At 53.7% G+C, this 21,195-nt stretch overlaps 5 protein-coding genes across 5 annotated transcripts; 3 read left to right on the forward strand and 2 right to left on the reverse strand.

The window, feature by feature from the left end:
* Positions 1-3,615, reverse strand: NCLIV_062720 (hypothetical protein; the record flags this gene model as incomplete). The annotated part of the gene is made up of 4 exons (XM_003885823.1): positions 1-54; positions 713-941; positions 1,993-2,116; positions 3,405-3,615. 4 exons carry the CDS (start codon positions 3,613-3,615, stop codon positions 1-3), a joined length of 618 nt encoding a protein of 205 aa, XP_003885872.1.
* A 1,590-nt stretch (positions 3,616-5,205) lies between these two features.
* Positions 5,206-9,612, forward strand: NCLIV_062730 (hypothetical protein; the record flags this gene model as incomplete). The annotated part of the gene is made up of 9 exons (XM_003885824.1): positions 5,206-5,307; positions 6,301-6,514; positions 6,685-6,839; positions 6,982-7,040; positions 7,448-7,553; positions 7,837-7,888; positions 8,345-8,396; positions 8,946-9,044; positions 9,456-9,612. The coding sequence occupies 9 exons, from the start codon at positions 5,206-5,208 to the stop codon at positions 9,610-9,612; spliced, it is 996 nt and encodes a 331-aa protein (XP_003885873.1).
* Positions 9,613-10,784: 1,172 nt separating this feature from the next.
* On the reverse strand, positions 10,785-11,709 carry NCLIV_062740 (hypothetical protein; the record flags this gene model as incomplete). The annotated part of the gene is made up of 2 exons (XM_003885825.1): positions 10,785-10,931; positions 11,458-11,709. The coding sequence occupies 2 exons, from the start codon at positions 11,707-11,709 to the stop codon at positions 10,785-10,787; spliced, it is 399 nt and encodes a 132-aa protein (XP_003885874.1).
* A 4,127-nt stretch (positions 11,710-15,836) lies between these two features.
* On the forward strand, positions 15,837-17,339 carry NCLIV_062750 (EGF-like domain-containing protein, related; the record flags this gene model as incomplete). The annotated part of the gene is made up of 1 exon (XM_003885826.1): positions 15,837-17,339. One exon carries the CDS (start codon positions 15,837-15,839, stop codon positions 17,337-17,339), a length of 1,503 nt encoding a protein of 500 aa, XP_003885875.1.
* A 2,067-nt stretch (positions 17,340-19,406) lies between these two features.
* NCLIV_062760 (uncharacterized protein) lies at positions 19,407-20,306 on the forward strand (the record flags this gene model as incomplete). Its single annotated transcript, XM_003885827.1, has 1 exon — positions 19,407-20,306. The coding sequence occupies one exon, from the start codon at positions 19,407-19,409 to the stop codon at positions 20,304-20,306; it is 900 nt and encodes a 299-aa protein (XP_003885876.1).
* Between the last annotated feature and the right edge of the window lie 889 nt (positions 20,307-21,195).

A 21,195-nucleotide genomic window follows, 5' to 3' on the forward strand; every position in this document is an offset into this window, starting at 1 on the left:
TTACTTGTGCTTCTTCTTGTCCATCTTACGCTTGTAGAACATCAGCTCCTCACCCTGAGAACAAAATAACAGGAGACTCCGGCACATGTCTGCATGCGCCCCAAAAGACGTAAGAACGGCATCTTCCGGACTGTCGGTGCACTCCAGAAACCTCGAGTCCCGACGCAGAAGAGAGCGGAGCCTCGCACAGTCCAAAACAGTCTCTAGTGCCTCATTCGACAGCTGGCGCCGACTTCATGCATGCACGCGCCTGTACATATCGTAGATCCGTGTAGGCTTGTGGGTGCTCTTCACCGAATACGTGTGCATCGGCAGAAGTTTGCGGGTTTCACTTCGTTTCCAGCCACAGCATATGCAAAAACTGTCGCGAGTTGTGAAGGGACGTCGACACAGCGGTACACACAAGACGCGCCCCGCAGAATCTCGCGGAATGTCTTGCTGTTGGCAGCACTTGTTTGGAAAATTTCTCCAAAGTGGCTCCACAGTCGCGGGCGATCCATGAAAACCGCAGAAACTCCAATCAGGTGCGCTGCCTTGGCGAAACTACAAAGAGCCTTACAACCCCCCCCCCCTCGACACCTCACGCAGAGCCCGTGGAAAGCGAAACAGGCGCGGTGAGGCTACGCGGAGAGGCGCCACGTGACGCAAGCGGTCCGGACAGAGAAAGCGGCCTTCGCTTCCTCCCCCAGAGCAAAAGCCTGTCGCGACTCACCTCGAGGATATATCCATCGGCGCGGCCAGACTGGCCGGGACGAGAGCTGATGCACGCGAGCAGGCGTCCCGTGTTGAACTGTTCCTCAAGAAGAGGGTCAAGCTTCGGCACGCCCTGCTGGCGATGCTTGCTCTGGAGGCAGAGAGTGTGCTTCGAGACTTTTCCGCTTCCTTCTTCTTCCTGGCCGGCCTTCTTCTTTCCCAAGTCCATGCCGTAAAACGAGCGGAACCTACGAACACATCAACCCGAGCGTCACGCAGACACATCGCTCTCTCCGTACACCTGCGCAGCCCTCCAAAAATACAGATGCACAAAGCGCGCGGCGCGCCGGGGCCTCTGGCTACATGCACTTTTCATGAGATACAGCCACAAAAAAAAACGCAGGAAAACGAGGCAGAGGAACAACAGAGAGGCTCTCGATCAGTCGGTAATTCCAGCAAAGCGATCATGTCTTTTCCGCACCGAGGAAGTGAGGTTGAGAACCTCGACCTCCCCTCGGAAAGAACACACGATTTTCTCATCCTTTTCGCGAGCGGACTTGCGAGCGCAAACAGCATCCACATCCCACACGTTTTGTGTTTTTTGTCCCGAGTTGACAGCGTCCCTGCGGAGAGAAGCGGGAGGAGACACCGCTTCCCGAAGAGAAACGCGCGACTGAGACCAGGCACAAGCAGGGAGCGCTCCCCTCGGAAAACCACGTCTCCTTCGTTCACCAGACACGAGCACGACCAACGAAAGGTTCCGGAGGGAAACGACGGACTGCTGAGCGACCGGTTCTTCAGACGGTAATTCCAGCGTAAGATGTTGTTGTTTTCAACAGAAGCAGGAGGCCCTGTGGCCTCTTCTGAACAACATTGTCATCCTTGGATCGCTCGCTTTTCTTCCTCGCTTGACCCGAGACGCGCAAACACCAGATGCATAGAATCGCGTGACAGCCAGGCCACGGCAAGATGCAGGACGGTTGAGCGCAGAAACGGATCCGTACAAATACACCGCAACGGACACCTCAACGAAGCGCCTGTGCTTCGTCCCCAACAAGATTCCCCTCGCTTCAACGCCAACGACCGAGTTCTCTCTCCAGCACGGTCTCAGAAGACCCGAAGGCTCAACAGGCAAACTCTTGGACACATGTCTTTCAACCCTCTGCAACAGGCGTTTGCGGTGCGTACCGTTTCTGGCATTAAACACACAGAAGCACTTTTGGTGTGTCGTCCGATCGCGTTCTGAGTCTCGTCTCCAAAGATATACCACATAGTTGAGAAAATTTCTTATTCGCTTACCAAGCCTTGAAGGGCGTGGCGTCGATGGCGACGATGGAGTTCTTCACCAGGGTGTTTGTGCGGACAAGCTCGTTGTTGGACGCATTGTACACGACGCCCAACAGACGAGTCTTCTTCGCGATTTCTGAAAAACAAAAACCGACTCAGAGAGCGCAAACGGGTACACACTGCTCGAAAGACGCCCACAGATATATAAAGAAAAACACAAGAGCACATGTATTCCTCCCGACGCGGAAAAGGAGAGAGTCACGGCAGGGGGCGAGGAGATACAGATCACGAGACGTCTTGCACAACAGCGACAAAACACCACGGGGCGAGGAAGTTCACACGCAGGCGGTCCGTGTTCAGCAGTAACAATTGGATTTGAAGTTGTTTCTTCAAGGGCCCAAAGGACCTCTGACAAACCCCTTAATTCAAGAGTCATCCTGTGGCCGCCGACAAAAACACACCAGAAAACGCGTCCACGCGTCTCCCACAAAATCGAGACTGCAGGTGATATCGCAGCTACATGTAGGACAGCGAGACAAGCCAGAGACCTTCGTGAAGGCCATGTGGGTCCACGAAGAGAAGAAGCGAATACGATTGGGCACCGAGAAGAAGAGAGGAGGGTGACACAGCCGCAAACCTTCCACGTGGAGACGAGACGAACTAGGACGCAGGAAAACAAGCTGAGGGTTTCCGCCTCTCCCTGGAGCGTTCCGTGACCACACGTGCGCAAATGACGGATCGGCTCTTTCGGCAGAACAAGAGAAAGGCCATTTCCGGCAAATCCCTGTCACTCTCAAGCACTCGACGGAGCATCCTTTCCGTTTCCGACTCAACGCATGCCATCTCAACCGGTGCAAAGCTCCTGGCATATCGGTCAAGAGTTGGCCACGGGAGACACACAGACGCCCAGAGGAAACCTTCCCTCCGTCTGATGCACAGAACGTCTCAGACCACGGCGACACGCAGCCTCGTCACGAGTTTCCTGGTTCCGGGGCCTCTCTGTTTCCTCCGGAGCCGTCTGATTCCGTCGGGCCCTGTGCGCTGGTCTGCATGCCGAAAAGCGCGAAGCCGCGCTTTGAGAGGCACCATCACGGGATCGTCGCTTCCAGAAAAAGTTGAAAAGAGTGTGAAGAGTCTCCCTTTTTCTAGTCCGGGCTCCGTGGTGCCTCTTGCCGTTTCTGCCACTATCCCACACCATCTTTGCGGGCGAGCGCGGCGCGGCGCAGATGGAGGGAGATCAGGGGAGGCTTCCGCCGAAATTGCGTTCGGAAAACGCAGGAGAGGACAGGGAATCTCGGGGAAAGTGTCTTTCTGTGCCTTTGCTTTACCCCCACACGCTTTGCCAGGGACATGCACAGCCGCGTGTGGCCGTCCTCTCTGGGCGCGCCACGTGACGCAGTTTCGGGATTTTTTCAGAAACTTACTTTGCGATGACCAGGAGTAGTTGCCAGTGTCGAGGCGGAGAGCTCGGTATTTCATGTTTCCTCCGCGGCAACGGACGGGTCGGACCCGCTTCGCACCCAACTTGGTCATGGCAGGCGGCCTGCCGAGTTCAAACTTTCTCTTTTTCTGGTGAACGGGGAACCGCCCACCTGTGCGGCGGTGCTTGTGCCGCCTGTCGCGGGAAATACCCATGTTGTCGCGAGAAAACGGAAGGGGTGGAAAACTCCAGGCGACACTGCCACACAGCAGAAAAAGAAGGAACAGAAGGACAGCGTGATCTCTGCAAAGGAAGCGCGAAGAGCAGTGCGGCAGCGAGACGACGGAGCCGGCCAGAGAGACATTTACGGCGCAGCGCGAAAAGGGTTTCTCGCACATTGCGCGCCCGCCGGTTTCATGTCGCCTCCTTCTTCCCCCTGGAGGACAGCGCTCGGGATGACGGCGGCGTCATCGCCGCGACGCGCGCGAGGAGTCTGTGCGCATGCAATCGACGCCGTCGCCCACCCCACATATGGTGTTTGCGCAGCGAGGAAGCCCTCACTGCACAGGCTGAGAGAGAGAAAGGCCCAGACAAAGCTCCATAGTCTCTTCTCTCGCTCTGGTGCGGCATGTGCAGAGAGCTGGCGCCGAGCGCGACTCCACAAGAAACGCACATCGGACGGGAAAGATTGGGGAATCGCGAGAAATGCGCGAACCCAGAGACAAAGACCAAGAACTGCTCTCTGGCGTCGTCCCAGGTGAGGCGGGGACACGCTTATCCCCGCGCTTTTTCCTCCTGCGTCTTTCGGATTCTCTCAAAGAGGATATCTCTGCTAGCGCACGGGTGGCGGGCAACGCCCTCGATTGCTGCCCGAGAACGCGGGAGGCGTCACGAGCGCGAAAAGACGCAAGTTGCATGTGTCGGCACTTGGCGCTGTTTGTGCACATGCGCTGATTCGGCTTCTGAAACTCTTTCTCGGCGAAGCTGTACACCTGTTTTTCTTGGTGCTTCTCAACATTTCGGCTCTACTCGGATCCTCTCTCTTTGCGATAGCTTCCAGTCCGGCGTTTCTATCCTGTCGCTCAGACGCTCAGAGAGGGAGGCTCCAGTCCGGTTGCAGTGTCTGAGCTAGAGAAAGCGACTGCTTCACACTTGCCGTACAAAGACACTCTGCCCGGCCTCTCCTGAACACCTGCTCGTTTGCATCCGCAGAAAGGACACGCCTCTCGTCGCTTTTGCCTCTCCTTTCTCGTCTTGTCCTGCAGCCGCTCTGACCGGTTTTTCCGCTGCTTCCTTCCCGCTCTTCTTCCACTGTTTTCCGTTCTGGCCCGGGACGTCTCGTGGCGGCAGCCTCTGTCTAATCGGCAGCCGTTTGTTACCTTGCGCTTCCCCGCCTCGCCGTCTGGTTTCGTGTTTTGCACCGGTCTTTGCTCTGTAGAAGTCTTTTCGCGCTTTTCTCTTTCCTGTCTCCTTGCTGTTTCCAAAGGCTTCCCGCCCGCAGTCTATTCGCCCCGTTCCCAAGCCTGGGAGGCGGTGTCTCCCGTCGACTCGCGGGCCACCCCAAACTGGATAACGAAGGGAATCTCACTTGTTTTGGCGCATGCACGCCGGTGTATATTCCAGGCTTCGCGTGGAGCACGGGCTACCGGTTTCCTCGCGATATCCGAGCCCCGTCCTCGGAAGTTTCCCTTTTTTGTGGCCACGCGTCGCCAACACAGATCTGCCTCTGCGTGCCTGAAAGAAGCCGAAGGCGCAGATCCCCGACCCCGTTCGAGGTTTGAATTCCGTTTCCCCTCGTCTCAGAGATGTCGATAGACCTGCGGCACGAGCCGCGAGACAGCATCTCCTCCCTCTGCTACGCCCCCAACCACGGAAAGAGCATCCTGGCGGCCACAGCGTGGGACAAGGTGAGAAGACACCTGAACTGCGGAAATGGATTCGTGGCGAACGCTGGGAACGAAATCGAAGCCATGGCATGGCGGGCAGTCTGCAGGTTGCCACGGAACATTCCGCCACATGCCTGCGAGAGTTGTGTCTCCAGGCGGCTCTGAATGTTGAGAGATGTGCACGGGACACCGGGACGTGTACGGGCTAGGAGAGAGAAGCCGGGCAGAAGTCCAAAGTGAAAAGGCGAAGAGTGAAAACTGGATCTCTTCGGGCAAAGAAGGATGGGAACATTCGGGAAAGCCTGAACTGGGTTTTGTTTCCCATGGCGACGTTGCAAACTCCGGAGAGCTGGCCCTGGGGGCTTTGTTTAGGTTGGGAGAAACGCGAGGGGACCATCTCACATGCAGTCTGTAGCTCCACACATGTCTACATTGGCTGGGGGAAGGTTTGTGGGCATTTAATTCGAGCGTTTGGAACAGTTTCTTCCGCAAAAAACGTTCATGGAACGGGAGATCAACAGCGCTTTAGAGGGAGATGGGAGCGAGAGTGTTGCTGTGTTAAACGTGGAAATAACGAGACGACGCCTTTCTGAAATGCAACCCGCACGCCGCGCAGACGCCGTGGCGCATGTCACGGTGCCCATCTCCACTTTTCTGCAGGAAATTCCTGGTACTGGTTCAGTGTTTGAGACGATAAAGTTTCCATTACCTTTCGGATAAGGAAAGGCTCACGTTGAAAACGTGCGTGAGTATGCATCTACGCATTTGAGCACACGATTCGCATGTGTACACCTCAGAAGGGTGAAGCGTCTGTCGCTCTGGATGGGTGTGCTAGCAGTGTGTGTTGTGTGTGTGTGTGCTGAGAATGGGTTTCATGTTGGTGTCGGGTTCAGTGGGGCGGTGTACTCCCCCACAAAACGCCGATGTCTACATCTCGCAACTGGTGTCCTCTTCACTGTCGCATATCGGGGTTTGAACGAGAGCTTGTCTTGGTTTTGCCCCGCCTGTGTGTAGACCCTGCGGATCTACGACGTGGATGCGAACGAACAGCTGCAGAAGTTCGAGTTCGATATGCCTCTCTTGGACGCGTGCTTCTTGGATTCCGCAAAAGTCGTCGTGGGCGGACTCGACAAACACGTGTCCCTGGTCGACCTGCAGTCGGAGAAAGTTGTCTCTCTCGGGTGTCACGCCGGCGCAGTCAAGCACTGCAGATTTCACGCGCCAGCACGTAAGCTCGCAAAACGTCCCGCGAAAGACCTAGACAGAGAAGGGTGCACGCGATTGATGTTTGTTGGGTCCAGAGAAAAGATCGTCGCGGGGTCGGCGCTCCCAACCTTGGACCGTGCATGCATCTCCGCCGCCGTCTCCGCTTCCTCCATATCTCGATCCTCTGTTCAGATCTCGTCTACACCGCCGGCTGGGACGGGGCCGTGAAGGCGTGGGATCCGCGCATGCACCAGACGACTCCGGTTGGCGAGGGTCGGCTACACGGCAAGGCGTTTGCAATGGACAACGGCGACGCGTATTTAGTCGTTGCAGATTCAAAGAAGCGCGTAGGTCCACGGAGTGGGGAACGGATTTGACCGCTTTGCCGGAATCAAAGGTTTCGTAAGCTGCGAGTGGCAGCTCTTGCTGCAGACGGCGTGGAACAGAACAGGATAGTCGTGCGCTCAAGGTCTCTGGGTTTGTTTTCAGACCTACATTTACGACTTGCGTCAAGGCCCTCAAGGACTGGCCTCGCCAGACTACCGCGAGTAAGCAAACATCTGGCCAGGCTGTGGGGAGTTTCTCTTTAGTCGGAAAGAGGAGATAAATCGAACACGCGCGTGGCAGAACCTCTCTCTTCAGGTCACCACTGAGAGATGCACGCCGGCGAGCGTTTTCTGGTGCTCGCGGAAAGAAGGAATCCACTTTCTCTGTGACGGGTAATGTCGCCAGCTTCATCGAAGCCAAAGGTGCCCAGGGTCATATGTGTGCAGCAAAGCTCCACCCACGAACATGCGTGTGTTTTTTCCGCGTGTGAGACATATGTTTTACGCGTCTTTCCGTGTCGATTTTTCAATGTCTCGAGCTGCCTGTGTGCTTGTGGATCTACATGCGTCTTCATAGAGAGACGCGTGTGCTCCTCATCCAACGGCGGCTGCTCGGTGTGTCTGTACAGCCAAATTCTGAAATACCAAATTCGGTGTCTTCGGTGCTTTCCGAACGGCACGGGTTTCGCGGCGGCGTCGATTGAAGGCCGTGTGGCGTGGGAGTATTTTGATATGGTGAGTGCGCTCCCCCTTTTTTTTCTGCACTTGCTTCCAGAGACACCGCCTCAGGCAGCACACGCCGGTTTGATTCGCATGGCTCTGCAGAGAGTTCCTAGACCTATGCGACGCGGCACACGCGTCTCTCAGTCGTTTCTTCACCGGACGGCCTTCTCGTGATCCGGGGGGGTGTTAAATTTATGCATTCCTGGAATCGGGTGGGACCTCGTCTCGACGCGCGTGTTCCGGCAGGCAGATCAATTTTCTTTACTGGATTGTCTTCCGGTTGTTCTGTGTGCAGAACCCCGAGGTCCAGTCCAAGAAATATGCGTTCAAGTGCCACCGACTGAAAGGTATACGAAGTGTGTTTAGAGTCGCAGTGCGTGAAACAGAATTGGAGGGTCGGAGGATAACTTCCCGAAGATTCAGTCCTCGTGCTCTCGAGCGTACGCCAGAGAATGCAGACCCGCGAGGATCTGTCCATCGACGGGGTCAAGGAGGGCGCGCCGTCGGGCGCCCGTCTGGAGCAGATTTCGTTTCTTGTCCCTTGTGTCTCGGGTCCTGCTTTCGTATGCACATTCATGTCTGCGTACGCGGGTGTGCATGCGTATGGCTATCCGTAGATAGCTCGACATGTGAGAGCTGCTGCCCCAGAGTATGCCCGATCTGATAACTGGTTTTGTGTGGAAAACACTGGTAACCCAAGGCCGTCTCATCGCAGTCTGTTTCCTGCGAAAATCCGTTTTATCCATTTTCCCAGCGGCGCGATTGCGAATGTTTTTTGCTGGTCGCTGTCCTATCGTTTGCAGAGGGAGCGGGAGAAGTTGCTTGTCCCGTCAACGCCTTGTCCTTCCATCCGCAGTAGGCTCCTAATTCTAGTTGCTTCGCGTCTCTGCTTCGGGCCAGAATTCTCTCGTTGCCTCTCGGTCGTGCGTGCACAAGAACCACCCTTTCTGCGGGCTCGAAAGACTAGGAGCTGAAGTCCAAACGTTTGCCGAAAGATGCACAGGCGCCGCGGGGTCTGAGCAATCCGCGCCGTGTGTATGCGTGTCTGAAAAAGATAAACAGCGACACAGAGGAAAGCGATGAGATAATCTGGCGTGCAAACAGGGGCTGGTTGTGAAGAGAACCTTTGGGGAAGGTAGATAGCAACCGTGGACCGGAGAGTGGACGGTGAGAAGCGTGGCGCAGTCCTGTGTGGTTTCAAACAAATGGATTTTCGTTTTTTATGTGGGTTGCAGCCTTTCTCGCGTTTTTCTGTCTGCTCTTTCAGCGGGGACACCTCGTGGAAATCAAGTGGAGATTCCCGTTGCAGTGGTGTGGTTCCTCGTGGTGCTTCCCCTCTGGTGAAGCAAGGAATGGTGCTCGTCCATCATGAGTGTCTCCTTGTTCTGTGTTTGTTGCTTCAAGGTATGGCACGTTCGCCACGGGAGGGTCTGATGGAGGCGTCTCCGTGTGGGACGGCCAAAGCAAAAAGCGACTCTGGCGTCTCCCTGCTTTCCCCACAAGGTAGGACAAGCACGGCGAGTTCCAGCATTCTAGTTTTCCAAAGGCTCTTTTTTCAACTGGCCCGAAGCTCCTTTGTTTGCTATCAAGTGAACATTTCGAGTTGTGTCTGAGGGGACATACGAATGGGTATATGCACGTTCTAGGTTTCCTGTCCTGATCTCTCTGTCTATGCAGTCTGAAACCATCCCCAGGTGCCGTGTCTGTCCACACCTATAGGGCCGTTTGCACAGACTCCCTCAGGGAACAGGGACCAGCCAACGTACATATAAATAAAGCATGCAGTTTTTACGCATGTCAAGCATATGGGTTGTCACAGTTACACTTCTGTGTGAGTGCGCGACGACTCTCTCTGGGGCTTCAACGAGGCAGGTGCGCTACTTTCTTCCGTCAAACCTGTTGCGTGTGTCGCAGTGTGGCAGCGTTGTCGTTCAACCCCAGCGGCAACCAGCTGGCGATCGGCATTTCGTATCTCTACGAGAAGGGCCCTGTCCCCACAGCGCCTGCGCCTCAGATTGTTGTTCGCCTGGTTAAAGATGAAGACGTAAGACCCAAGGCACTGCAGGCATAATGAGGGTACACTTTTTCTCTGCTAGGTTCTAGAGCGCTTCGAGGTAGAAAACGGCATATTGTCTCTCCCCCCGCCCCTCCCAAGGGACAGAGGAACAGATAGACAACTTAAGTTCAAGCGGATTCGAGAAGCACGGAAAGGCATGGGGGCGAACGGTGATTTCCGTGCGACACAGTGAGAAAGGGGGACCGTCACGTTTTCTAGGGCATACAGGAAGAAAGAAATGATATGCATTTTTATGAAGACATGACTGGAGCGCGTAATTGTATGCCTCTCTCGCATTCGAGTCACTTCTTCTCTGTCTCTTCCTTCCTAGTTGTGCTTTTCCATCGCTACAATGAGAGTGTTCCGGAATATTTGCTTTTCAAATCTCCATTGTTTTCGCGGACTTTAAAGGTATAGAATAAACAAACGCTTTCGGGGTCCGGCTTTGCCATATCAAAAGCAAAGCACAAATGTCAATTTTCTGAAGCAAATACCCACGCCAGTGTCTCTCGAACGCGATCTACAGTTGCGGGCTTGATGTCCTTTTTCACTTGCGTATCGCTCATAGTATGGCGCAGAACTGGTACACCCTGGACTATTACGGTATATAGTTGAATAGATATTTGTTTGAGATAGCTAGAGAGAACCTGTGTGTACTCTACCGCAGGAAATACCGCATTTTCTGCACGAGCTAAATGTGGCTGCTCTTTGTATCCTGAATAGTTGTATGTAGTGGCGCATGCGTGTGTGCTGCTCACAACGCCACAGCCGCGATGCCCTAATAAGAGAGTCATCTCTACGAATTCCTTGAACAGATCATCCCCTTCCTATTCTTACACACACTAATTTGAAACCATTAGCCGACACTCTAGTGATGTTGACACCTCTGAGGGGTCATCTGCTCCACAACAGTTGTGCAGTGCTCTCGTGGATCAGGGAGGCGCGCTGCAAGGGAACTCGTATACACTCAGACGACGCTAGCACTACTTTCGGCGTTGCACTGCATTGAAGGCCTTCGCAGTTGGAGAATGGGCAATCAAAAAGACCGGACAAACTACGAGAATAGAGAGCAGTGAAGCAGTCTGCAGCTGCCGGGCTACCCCAGAAGCATATTTCCGTGCAGCTCGGCAAGACAGAAGAAAAGACATATTAGGTTGGATGCGGTCAAACTTTCGTACAGGAGAAGCTCACTCATCATGCACCCTGCAACAACAGAAGCTCCTGTGTCTTTTTTGTTTCTTAGTAGTTTCATCTTTCTTGGCAGCGGGAGTTGGCGCAATGACACCACCAGAAGAATGCAACATGTGCTTGCTGCTTGGCGCAAAGTCCTGGAGCTGCACGGCAGAAACACAGGAGAGGCACGAGCAGGCGCATTGCCACGGCTTTTGGCAGCGGAGGCCACATGCCACGTGCCTAGCCTCATTTGAATAGGGTCTGCTGCCAGGTAACAGAAAAAATGTGCACTGTCTAGTGGTGATACCAGGGGTGGATCACAGTCTCCCGACGGAAAGGGATGACGTAATATATGGATTACTGTTACCACTCGTATTGAAAGCAAGAGAAAACTGCTTCTGAGATGCTCGTATTTATCAGTCTGTGTACTTCACTGCCACCATACGAGGTGTGGCGCCTTGACAAGGCACACAGCACAAGAAGAGCCGTCTGACTTCTCCCGAAGACCAGAAACGAGCTAGAGAGGGCGGCAGCCCAGGGGTCTGGTGGACACACACCAACCGGCGGCCGCATGAGGAACACGACTGCTGACACCGTGAGAATGGGCACGGACAGAGTTCGGAAATGCGCATTAAAACAGAAAAAATACATGTGATAAAAGCCGTCTCCGTACGGTTACAAGTATACCTGCAGTGAGGAAGCCTCGGAATCCAAGCCAGCGCTCTGCAGGTATGCCTGAAGGGGCTGTTTAAGGTGAAGATATGACTCTAATTCTTCCGCAGTGATGAGGCTCGCACGAGGACGGGTAGGTGTTGTGAAGGCTCTTGGCACATATTGAGAAAGAATTGTAGCAGGTTCCAACGGTTTTTCCGCGTTATTCATCGTCGCTTGGTGTGACGTGGTCAACACATTCCCGTACGCATAGTAAGGACCATCCATCGTCTTCAGATTTCAAAAACAAAATGAAGAACAATGCCGATACACGGTTGAGTAGAAACAAAGAGGTCTCGAGTGCAGGCGTCCTGCTACCTACAGTCGAGCTGGCCTCTGGAGCGCACCATCCGAGAGATTTGGCGATAAATGCCCATCACTAATCCACAGGTCATGCGCCGCAAATCCCAGGCTTCAGAGAAAAGAAGGATTTGAACGGTGATTTCTTCCGCCAGTTTTCGTATTCACCGTGGGCCACAGAGACAATTAGGACGGGTGTACCACAGGGTTGTTCTTTCGAAATGGGAAGCCCAATAAAATGACACGCCGGTAATGCGGTTGTCTGCGATTGAATGCCCATGATCCACCGCAACAGAAAAGTTGCAACATCAGCGGCGTCCACGGAAGCTGAGGTCGTATTTCGAAACGCGAAACTCCTCTGGATCCCCAACACAAGGAAAGTGTTTCGTGACAATTTTCTCCACCGACTTTTTAGAATGCACGTGCTGGCCTCCGAGCGGTACTCAGATGCACATGCTTAAGCGTGGAAAAGAAACGAAAAAGAGACGTCGCATTATGATGGTCCAAACATGTTGCTAAGTCATCCCTTCAGTATATGCTTATTAGGAACAATCGATAGACAGACCAGAAAAAATGTAGATCGTTCGCGTAAATGCAAACTCAATGAAGCTCCCCCCGGGGAATTCGACCCCGGCCACGGCTAGCGAAGCTAACAAAGCGGAATCCGCCTGCAGCCAGGAAGACGTGACAATCTTGGCATGACGCCGGTCATGAGTTTCAGCATGAATCTGTAAAGTACAGAAAACGGACTGATACAAAGCATGCAGGAACTACGAAAACCATGAGTCTGTTGCAGGGACGTGCAGGAAAAAACAAGACACCCACGCCCAGTGAGACTGGCAGGTTGCGCGCAATCAGTTTGCCACGTGGTTCCCGGCCCACTGGTCCGCTACAGCAGTACGAGACGGTCGCGCAAGGGCAATTGCCCCGAACATTTTCCATCCTGGGAAAAAGCACAGATACTTCTCGTGCGTGTCTGCCGAGTGGACTGTGGAAACAAGTGTGAGTCCTCGTCAGAGGGCATGACGAGCAGTATCATGTGTCTGTCTAAGATACGGTGCTGCCTCGCGGCAGGTATGTGCCATTCGATCCTGCAGCATCGGCGATGAGTACATGCCTGCATTTTATCTCATCAGATGTTGTGGACGCTGCTTTGTAGTTGGATGCCCATGCGCAAAACGGCGCCGCCGCTTAGAACGTCCGGTAGTCCTCCTTCGTGCGAATATTTTACTTTTGTGCAGCGGTTCTGCGCTGGAGGGTATGCTCTGGTATGCTCTCTCTTGTCAGAGCCTGGACGAAATTGCCCGAGTTGTGCTTTGCGGAAACACCTTCAGTCAAAAGGGGCTTCAGGCACACCTTTGAAGAGCTCATCGCATGCCTCAGTCCGTGGTCATTGCGCTAAGAAATGGTATCGGACGGCTCCTTGATGGCACGAAGTACAGAACCGTAAACTTAAGCAAGCAGGACAATGGGGCCGCGGCACACTGCCACAGAATTTGCAACGGAAGGAGCGTTGAAAGGATCAACTAGAAACAGAAACACTTTTCTCATGGAAAAGCCCCCTGCTCTACATGCTCAGGAACTCTTGCCGTAGGGCAGCAACGAACAGAAGCATTCGCTGCTCTCATACAGCAGAGGTGGACGTTCTTGTTGCGGGAGCCTGCGATCGGTATGCGCCACGGAACGAGGAAGGGACTGAGGAACTGCTAGACACGAACAGAGAATTTGGAAACGCTCAGCGTCAGGTCAAAAGAAGCCCCAACAGACTGCAGGTGCCCTACAGGGGCCGTGATGTAATACAGGTCAAACTTAGTGACACCTACTGCTTTCGCGTCCAGATGATGAAGAAAGTGGTGGGTAGTAACTTCCGGTTGGAGCGGGCGTGGCGAGTTTCCTACGAATGACAGCGAGGTTATGTCAGGATGACTCCGTGACGACGCACCCAAGAATGTATATCTGTTTTGCCTTCAACTAGCCTCCTCAGCACTAGTCGATGAGGTCCATGCGCAGCACGTTTCAAACCCTCCTTGGACAGAGTCGGACTGCTTTCCGTGACAACCGCCAAAACTTGAAGTCCCACGTTCAGTGTGTAAACGTCTGATGGGCATTTTGTCGAACCAGGAACGTTCACCTTCAGCCGGTGTCCGCTGCTAGAGATCATTATAAAGCCTTTCGTTGCAAAGCACATGCGGCTCTCCCAATGCAGCCTGGATCCTCCCATTGTTTCTCTCCGATCTCCGACGGGTGACGGCACTATTACCATGATACTCACTTTGGTAATCTCCCTGCTGCACGGTGGGGTAGTGCTTATGTCGCGATGCTAACTCGTTGACTGTAAAATTGGGGCTGGAGAGTGTAACCGTGCTCGTAACTCTGGTATGAATCGAAGCGTGCATGAGAGGGGGCAACTGTCCGTTACTGGGTCGTCATTGCAACCTCTATGAACCGCTACAATGCAGTTCTAACATGGTTTCCTCTGTACGGCTTTTGACCCGAACGTTTCTCTACGGATTTCGTTACCCCATCACACACGCCCCTATCGTCAGTCCCTGCTCCCAGCACCCTTACAGCAGCACATACTGGCACTGCAAGTAGCACTCCTTCCCGGTCAACAAGAATGCGAGTAAATCCGTTAGACTTCCACATAAGCACATTGACACTCATGGAGAGAGGCAGATGGATTCGAAAAGGGCCACGGTTTTGTGTAGTACATTCTCCTGTTCATTCTTACGAAGTGGGGACTTCCTGCCGTCTGCATAGCAACAGAGTATACTCCTCAATTCGCAAGGGCTCTCTGTACGGCCAGCTCCCTGCAGTTTCCTCAGATGCTGAGGAAGGGACTAGAGAAGACGTGGCATTATTGCTGAAAGGTGACTCGAGGCACATTGAGAATGGTCTCGGAAAGGTGTATGGCTTCGGTATACACAGAAGAATATGTAGACACTCGCATCCGCCGCTGGCGTACTGCAACCGCTTGTTGTGCGTTCCTACCTCCCCGACCGATGAAACCCGTGTGTCCCCAAGCGCACCTTTTCTTCATTTTCAAGGAAAATCTAGACTCTCGAAGATATGAGGAACGCCAGTCGTGAATTCCTCTCCCTGTGGATGCAGTCCACTCGACAATGCCGTGACCGACAACAGGGGCCGTGCCTGTGGACAACGGTGTCTGTTCCACGATGACACAACGGGGGGGGTGCGTTGTTCGAAGTCCATCTTCTGGATCAAGCGGAAGAACAACCTATTCCTTCATTTTTACTCGCGCGCTATGGCTACCCGGGCGTTAACCTTCATTTTAGTTGCAATGGAACTATGCCCGTAGTACGGGCCGGAAAGTGTGTCTTGCCGCTCTCGCCGAGGGGCGTGCGGACGGCGCGGCCGGCCTCGTACGGAGAGCGGCAGGGTCGTAGGAGACCCGTATCGAAGTATACGCCATCAAGAACTGCAGTCCCACCTCCTCCTGTGCCCCCCGTGACAGAAGTGAGCACAATTAAAACTACCACGTAGACCCGCGTTTCTGATCGGTGCTGACCAGAACTTTTTCTTTCCCTGTGAGCAGCCTAATTGCGCACCACGGTGCGTAGATACGAGAGTTTCGATACACGCTACTGGCTGCCGGCGCAGTGCCGTATCGAGGCGCTGTCCTGCCAACAGAGTGTCCGTGTCTCGGCGGAGACCCCCGCGCGTCAACACGACTCGTGGCGGTGCCTGCTGCAGCTGTCCACCGGGTTGTGTGCTAAACACGGTACAGGTCTTCGGAGTAATGACGGCCTTCGCTAGGCACGATATATACGGATAGCGAGTATCTTGCTCTACCAGTAGTCCTCCCGTCCTCTCTTCCTTTCCATCGAAAAACTATGTTCCCGTCCACGAAGAAAAGGAATTTGTCCGCAGTCGGTTCTGTTGTGCTCCCGAATGCTGTGTGGAGACTCGAGCCTTCCGTTGCCTCCCCGGGGACTTGGCTTAGAACGTACGCGGTGTCTTCTGGTTGCTTCGCCAGCGCGAAAGCTTCCATCCCTACAACCGTTATAAAGTTCTAGAAGGACGGAGCACAGTGGATGGCTGGACGCCACACGAAACTCTCGGGGGCGGTGCCAATCGTTCCCGCTGCGAGAACCAGCCAGAGGGCCATCATGTGCGGCGCATGCTGTGTGCCTATCGGGTGTTCGAGAAACGCCATTGTCTGGAGGAAAGGTAGGGAGCTGGTAATTATGGATCGGCTCCGCAGTGACGGGCGGGTCAGATATCGTCATGCCCACTTGGGTCCCCTCCTCGCTTTTATCTCTCTTACGCAGGCGTTGGCTCTGCTGGCTTCGGCACTCAACATTGCGCCCTTCGAACTGTCACTTCGCTCACTAGAGCCTACAGGTAACCGTGAAAAGGCGGTGCTATCAGCTGGAGAACACGATGAGCCTGGAGAGCAGGCGACAGCGCACGATGGTCCGAAAACCGCAGTCACTACGAACAACGGTTCCGCGGCAGATGCTGATGGGTCTGCGCTGGCACCTGCAACGACACCAAAGACAGAATCGGAGCAGACATCTTCCTCTCAGACGAATCCGTTGACGTGCAAATTCGTTAACCTCGGCGAGACATGCGGATATAGCGAGAAGTCAGGGGTTCCACTGTACTGTCTCCCGGGTCAGTGCTGCGTACAAAGCCCTGACAGCGCGTCTCCTCTTTGCTCAACTGACTGCAACGGATATGAAAAACCGTTGATCGGTTTCGAAATCCCAACCTGTACCTGTGAAGACCAACACTACTACTGTGACGAGCATGCATCGTGTGTGGACAGCGCTACTGCCGGCAGTGGTGTTTACTGCAGGTGTGCCAAGGGGTTCAAGGGCAATGGACTAACTTGCGCGCCTACTTATTGTGAGGGAGAAAACCCGTGCGGAACTCACGGGACATGTGTTCCTGATCGAGAAACCACTGTTGGATACACATGCACGTGTGACCCCGGCTACCTCCTCATTACTTCGCCGGCCCCCAGGTGCGACAAATGTGAAGGGGAGCCCTGTGGGCCTGAAACGGCAGTAAAAGAATGCCGCCCCGGTACTAACGGTTCTTACTCATGCTTGTGCCAAGAAGGCTATAGCCTCTCCGAACTTAATGGACGCAAGCTATGCCACAAATTCTCATCACGATGTTCTACTTCTCCCTGTGGCCCGGAAGAGGCTGTACAGGCATGCAGAGATACTGGTGAATCGTACGAGTGTCTTTGCAACGTCGGCTACAAGTTCACTCGGGAGTCCGGCGAACCGAAGTGTGTCGAACACAGCATCTGTGACACAGAACCTTGTGGGGCTGCCCACTTGGTCAAGGAATGCAGACCAACGGACTCTGGGTATACATGCACCTGCCAAGATGGCGCCGTTCTTGTCGGAACAATTCATCAGCCGCATTGCATCAACAGAAACCCTGTGCCATGGATAATCGCCATAAGCTCAGTGCTCGGGGTCATCGTTCTTTCAATTCTAAGTTTGTATGTGTATCACCAATGGCAACGGAGGGTTGCAGCAGCGAGAGGAAGAAGAAGCCAGGAACAGCCTGAAGATTGAACACTCCGGTTTAGTGCCCGTCCTACCGAGTGTGCAATTGCTTTTTCCCGAAGAGGTTCTGGGGAGGAATTGATTGTCTGACAAAAAGGGTAAACGCTTGATTTAATTTTACGCCTGTTGTGCCTGGTTTCCTCTGGATATAAGAAATTGACGGAGTCCCACAGATCACAACAAAGGGGTGGGATGAAAAGGACCAAGTACCGCTACAAGCTGGTCGACGCTTGAACGCCTCAACCAATGAGTGATGGCGCAATGCCAGTGGAGGTCCGAAGGCATGCAAGTACTCGGGAGTGGCACTATAATGCTGTCTATTGAGCTCGCGTGCTTGGACATATTGTCGGAGGAGGAATCAACCCTGACGGGCCAAAACCGGTTTCGGAAGAGACTAGCAGTGGCCAGACTGAAGGGAGAGGCAAAGAGTTTAAACCCAAGGTTGGCCTCAATGCCTCGAGACGACATCGCTGACCATCATTCGCGCCTATCAAACTGGTCAACTGTGATGCGTTGTTGAAATTCGGAGTGGCTCCTCAGGCGCCCTCTCATCCATAAATGAAGTGTGCGCGACGCGTGTGTCAGTCGCCTCAGCTCGAGCATACCAATCTTCCTTCCCTCGCGGTCTTCCAATGTCAGTCTCTTTTTTTCCTGTCAGGGAAGTGATTAACTGTGCGCGGGCGGTAAAACGACCTGCCTGTCACCACCGTCTCGGGTGTGGGGCTCAACTCAGTTTCATACGTGTATGTGAGCCTCGATATCCCAGCTGCGACGCGTGCAGTTCCGTACTTCTACGTTTTAATGAGGACATCACTGGGCAACGCTCTCAAGTGTAACATCCACACCTGGACGGATAAGATACTTTCTACGTGGATCGTACCCATGGCAACGGCGAGCTGGCCTACTAGTTTTGATCTTGGATGTCTCTTTTTCCCCGATTCAAGTTTTATTGAGGTAGCATGGTTTCGAGAACGGGTCCAAATCCACTGCCGTTTACGCAGGTAAACCCAAGTATTCCGTACAGACCAAAATCAGCAAGGAGACCACAATAGTGAACATCGTCACGTTCGCTCAAAATTGCAACATTTGCGTACCTTTGCCTTGAAGTTGTATCAGCACTGACATGTGGCCACTATTGCTCCCTCGTCCCTAGCTGGAACACCGCATATGCGGGTTTTTATTCAAAACTCGGCAAGTCACTGTGTCCGCTGCGTCGCCTGGTTTGTGTGTACAATATACAGCCGGTCAACAGCACCAGCAGAACGGCGACCCTTCCAGCTGTTTCTGTAGTCTCGGGTGGTTTGTTGCTCTTTTTACCTGCGAACTTGTGTAAGCGCTACTATGAAAAATTAACTTCTCATTCTTCCAAAGACACGGCACAGGGGGCGCCTACCTGTGGAACGTAAGACACCTAGCAAAGAATTCTACCGCAACGAGCAGGTACAGACAAACGGCACGTTTTCCAGTTGTACAGCTGGCGGAGCCGCTGGTCGGCGACGGCGGTTGCGTTGTGCCGGAAGCTACCAGCCGAAACTGTCTGGTAACCTCCCAGGGACAACCAAAAGCCGCCAGATCATGGCACAGAACTTCTCAAAAGAAAAACGCGTACCGGATAATATAATAAAGGGACGCTTCTGTTTCCTGAAAGGACGTATTCGATCGTCGGCGTCGTTCGTTCCTTGCGATGACGAGCGACGGCGTCCGGCCTGCTCACCAACTTCGCGTGAGGGCATCAGCTCTGTTCCGCAGCGCAAGCAATCGGCGTTCCGCGTGTGTCGGGCAAACCAACGACCTGCTTGATTCGGCCGCATGCGCAGCAACAATAACGCCTCAAAAAGGACATCCCGTCATTTGGCACCAGGACACGTTTCGAATCAATGAGATGTAGTACTTTTGTCCCGATTTCTGCGTAGCTTACTCGTCCATGCTGTGGCCGTGGGATCTATCGATGCTACACCTGCCGGCTGTCGCTTGAACTACCGCCGCCTAGCGGTGACGGCGAGCGATGCACAACATGTGTTGCGCTGTTTGAAATGAGGCGACGGTGGCTAATGTGTCGAGTCAATTCTCCTAGCAATGAGGGTTTCCTTTGGCCTCCCGCTTCATCGAGCTAGTTTCGGCCTTGTTGGTGTCATTGTCTCTCTGTACGGGTGCGTAGTGCCTGCTCCAGAGGGTGTGTTCCCAGCCACGGGTCTTGGACCCGCTGCTTGGAATCACCAGGGATCCCTCGCTCAGATAAAGGCAGAGTCGAAGGGCGCCCTTTCTATTTCACTCTGCAACGGAAACCCATGCGGACCCCATGGCAACTGCATCCCAAATGCTAGTTCGTACACTTACAGTTGTTCGTGTGAAGGAGGTTACGTGGAAGTAACAACTGGCAACAAAGCAACGTGCCAAAGAAAAGATGCCTGTGACACCAGCCCATGTGGAACCAAGGATGCGGTGAAAGAATGCAGGCCTAACGGGCAGTATTACGCGTGCATTTGTCAGACTGGGTATCAGTCAGTCACAACAAATGCAGGCCCAAGATGCCAGCGAATCAAATCGACAACTACGCCATGTTCTTCTAACCCATGTGGCGGAACAGAGGCAGTGGCTGCTTGTCTCGTGACGGGAGCAACAACATATTCGTGCACATGTCAGCCAGGCTATGAACCGGTAACTACGGACCAGGGAGAAACGTGCCAGAAAACAGATCCCTGTGTAAGCAATCCCTGCGGATCGTCGAAGTATGTGCTATCATGTACTGCCACTGACGCCGGCTACACTTGCGAGTGTGCACAGGGAGCGCAGAAGACTGGTTCCGAATCAGCACCGACGTGCGTCGCTAGTGACACAGATATGACCCAGTGGTACGTGATCGGTGGCATCGGCGGATGCCTTTGCCTGTTTGCTGTGGTTTATTTGGTGAAGTCCAAGCCATCACCAAACCCCAACGATCCATTGTATGCCCACGATTTCGAAGGTATGTATTGACTGGAGCGTGGTGCCATGCTCAGTATCTGGGGACAATCTGGGCGTAGGGCTGACAATGCACGGTTGAATAGGCGGGTGGCTGCCGCCGTTGCCCGGTGCCGGATTACGGGCCACGGCAGCCGACGCTCCAGAAAGAATTGCCGACTGCAACTCTTTGGAAGATCATCCAACACCATATGAGTTCCTTATCGTGGGTCGAAAGCAAATCGTGCGTCTTCACCTTCCGTGAGTACAACGTTCCTCCGTAGGGATATCTTCTTTTCTGTGCAAATGTTGAGGGCAGTGTAATCTCCCTCACCCCCCGCCAACACACACATGGCTCGGTGAGCACATTCTGACCGATGAGGCAAAACAATGACAGTCGAATGTGTGTTAACGAGACTGACTGAAACACGTGTTCCACTGAACGGGTCAACATCATCGTCATCCGTTTCCCTACTGATCTGCGGCATAACCCACATGTACTGGGAACTTTTAGACGCCTGTACTTAAAACTTCCACATCTTGAGGAGAGGCCCAGGCACAAATCTGCCAGAGAAACACGTCACGAGTGTGAGGGCATGACAAATATGTTTAAAGTCTCGCCTATTGTTGAATGAATGACTTCAAACACGATGTTGTCTATTGCTTGGCGATTCTCGCCATCCACACAACCGGTCCTTTGTCTCCTCCGCGGCCAGTGCAAGCTGATGGGTTGTAGCCCTCGTAGCAATGGTAGTCTTTGGCCACGGGCCATCCCCGCTTCTGCTGTGCAAGCCGAGGACTCATTCAGCACGCACTGTGGAGACACATTGCGCAGTATGGCTGCATCCCGAGCTTCCGGTAAACCAAGGACCACTTTTGGCGGCTCTTTACACTTCTGCTGGATGAAAACGTTGCTTGCCATTGC

The sequence above is a fragment of the Neospora caninum genome, chromosome XII, assembly GCF_000208865.1.
Source record: "Neospora caninum Liverpool complete genome, chromosome XII".
In the NCBI taxonomy this organism is placed as follows: domain Eukaryota; phylum Apicomplexa; class Conoidasida; order Eucoccidiorida; family Sarcocystidae; genus Neospora; species Neospora caninum.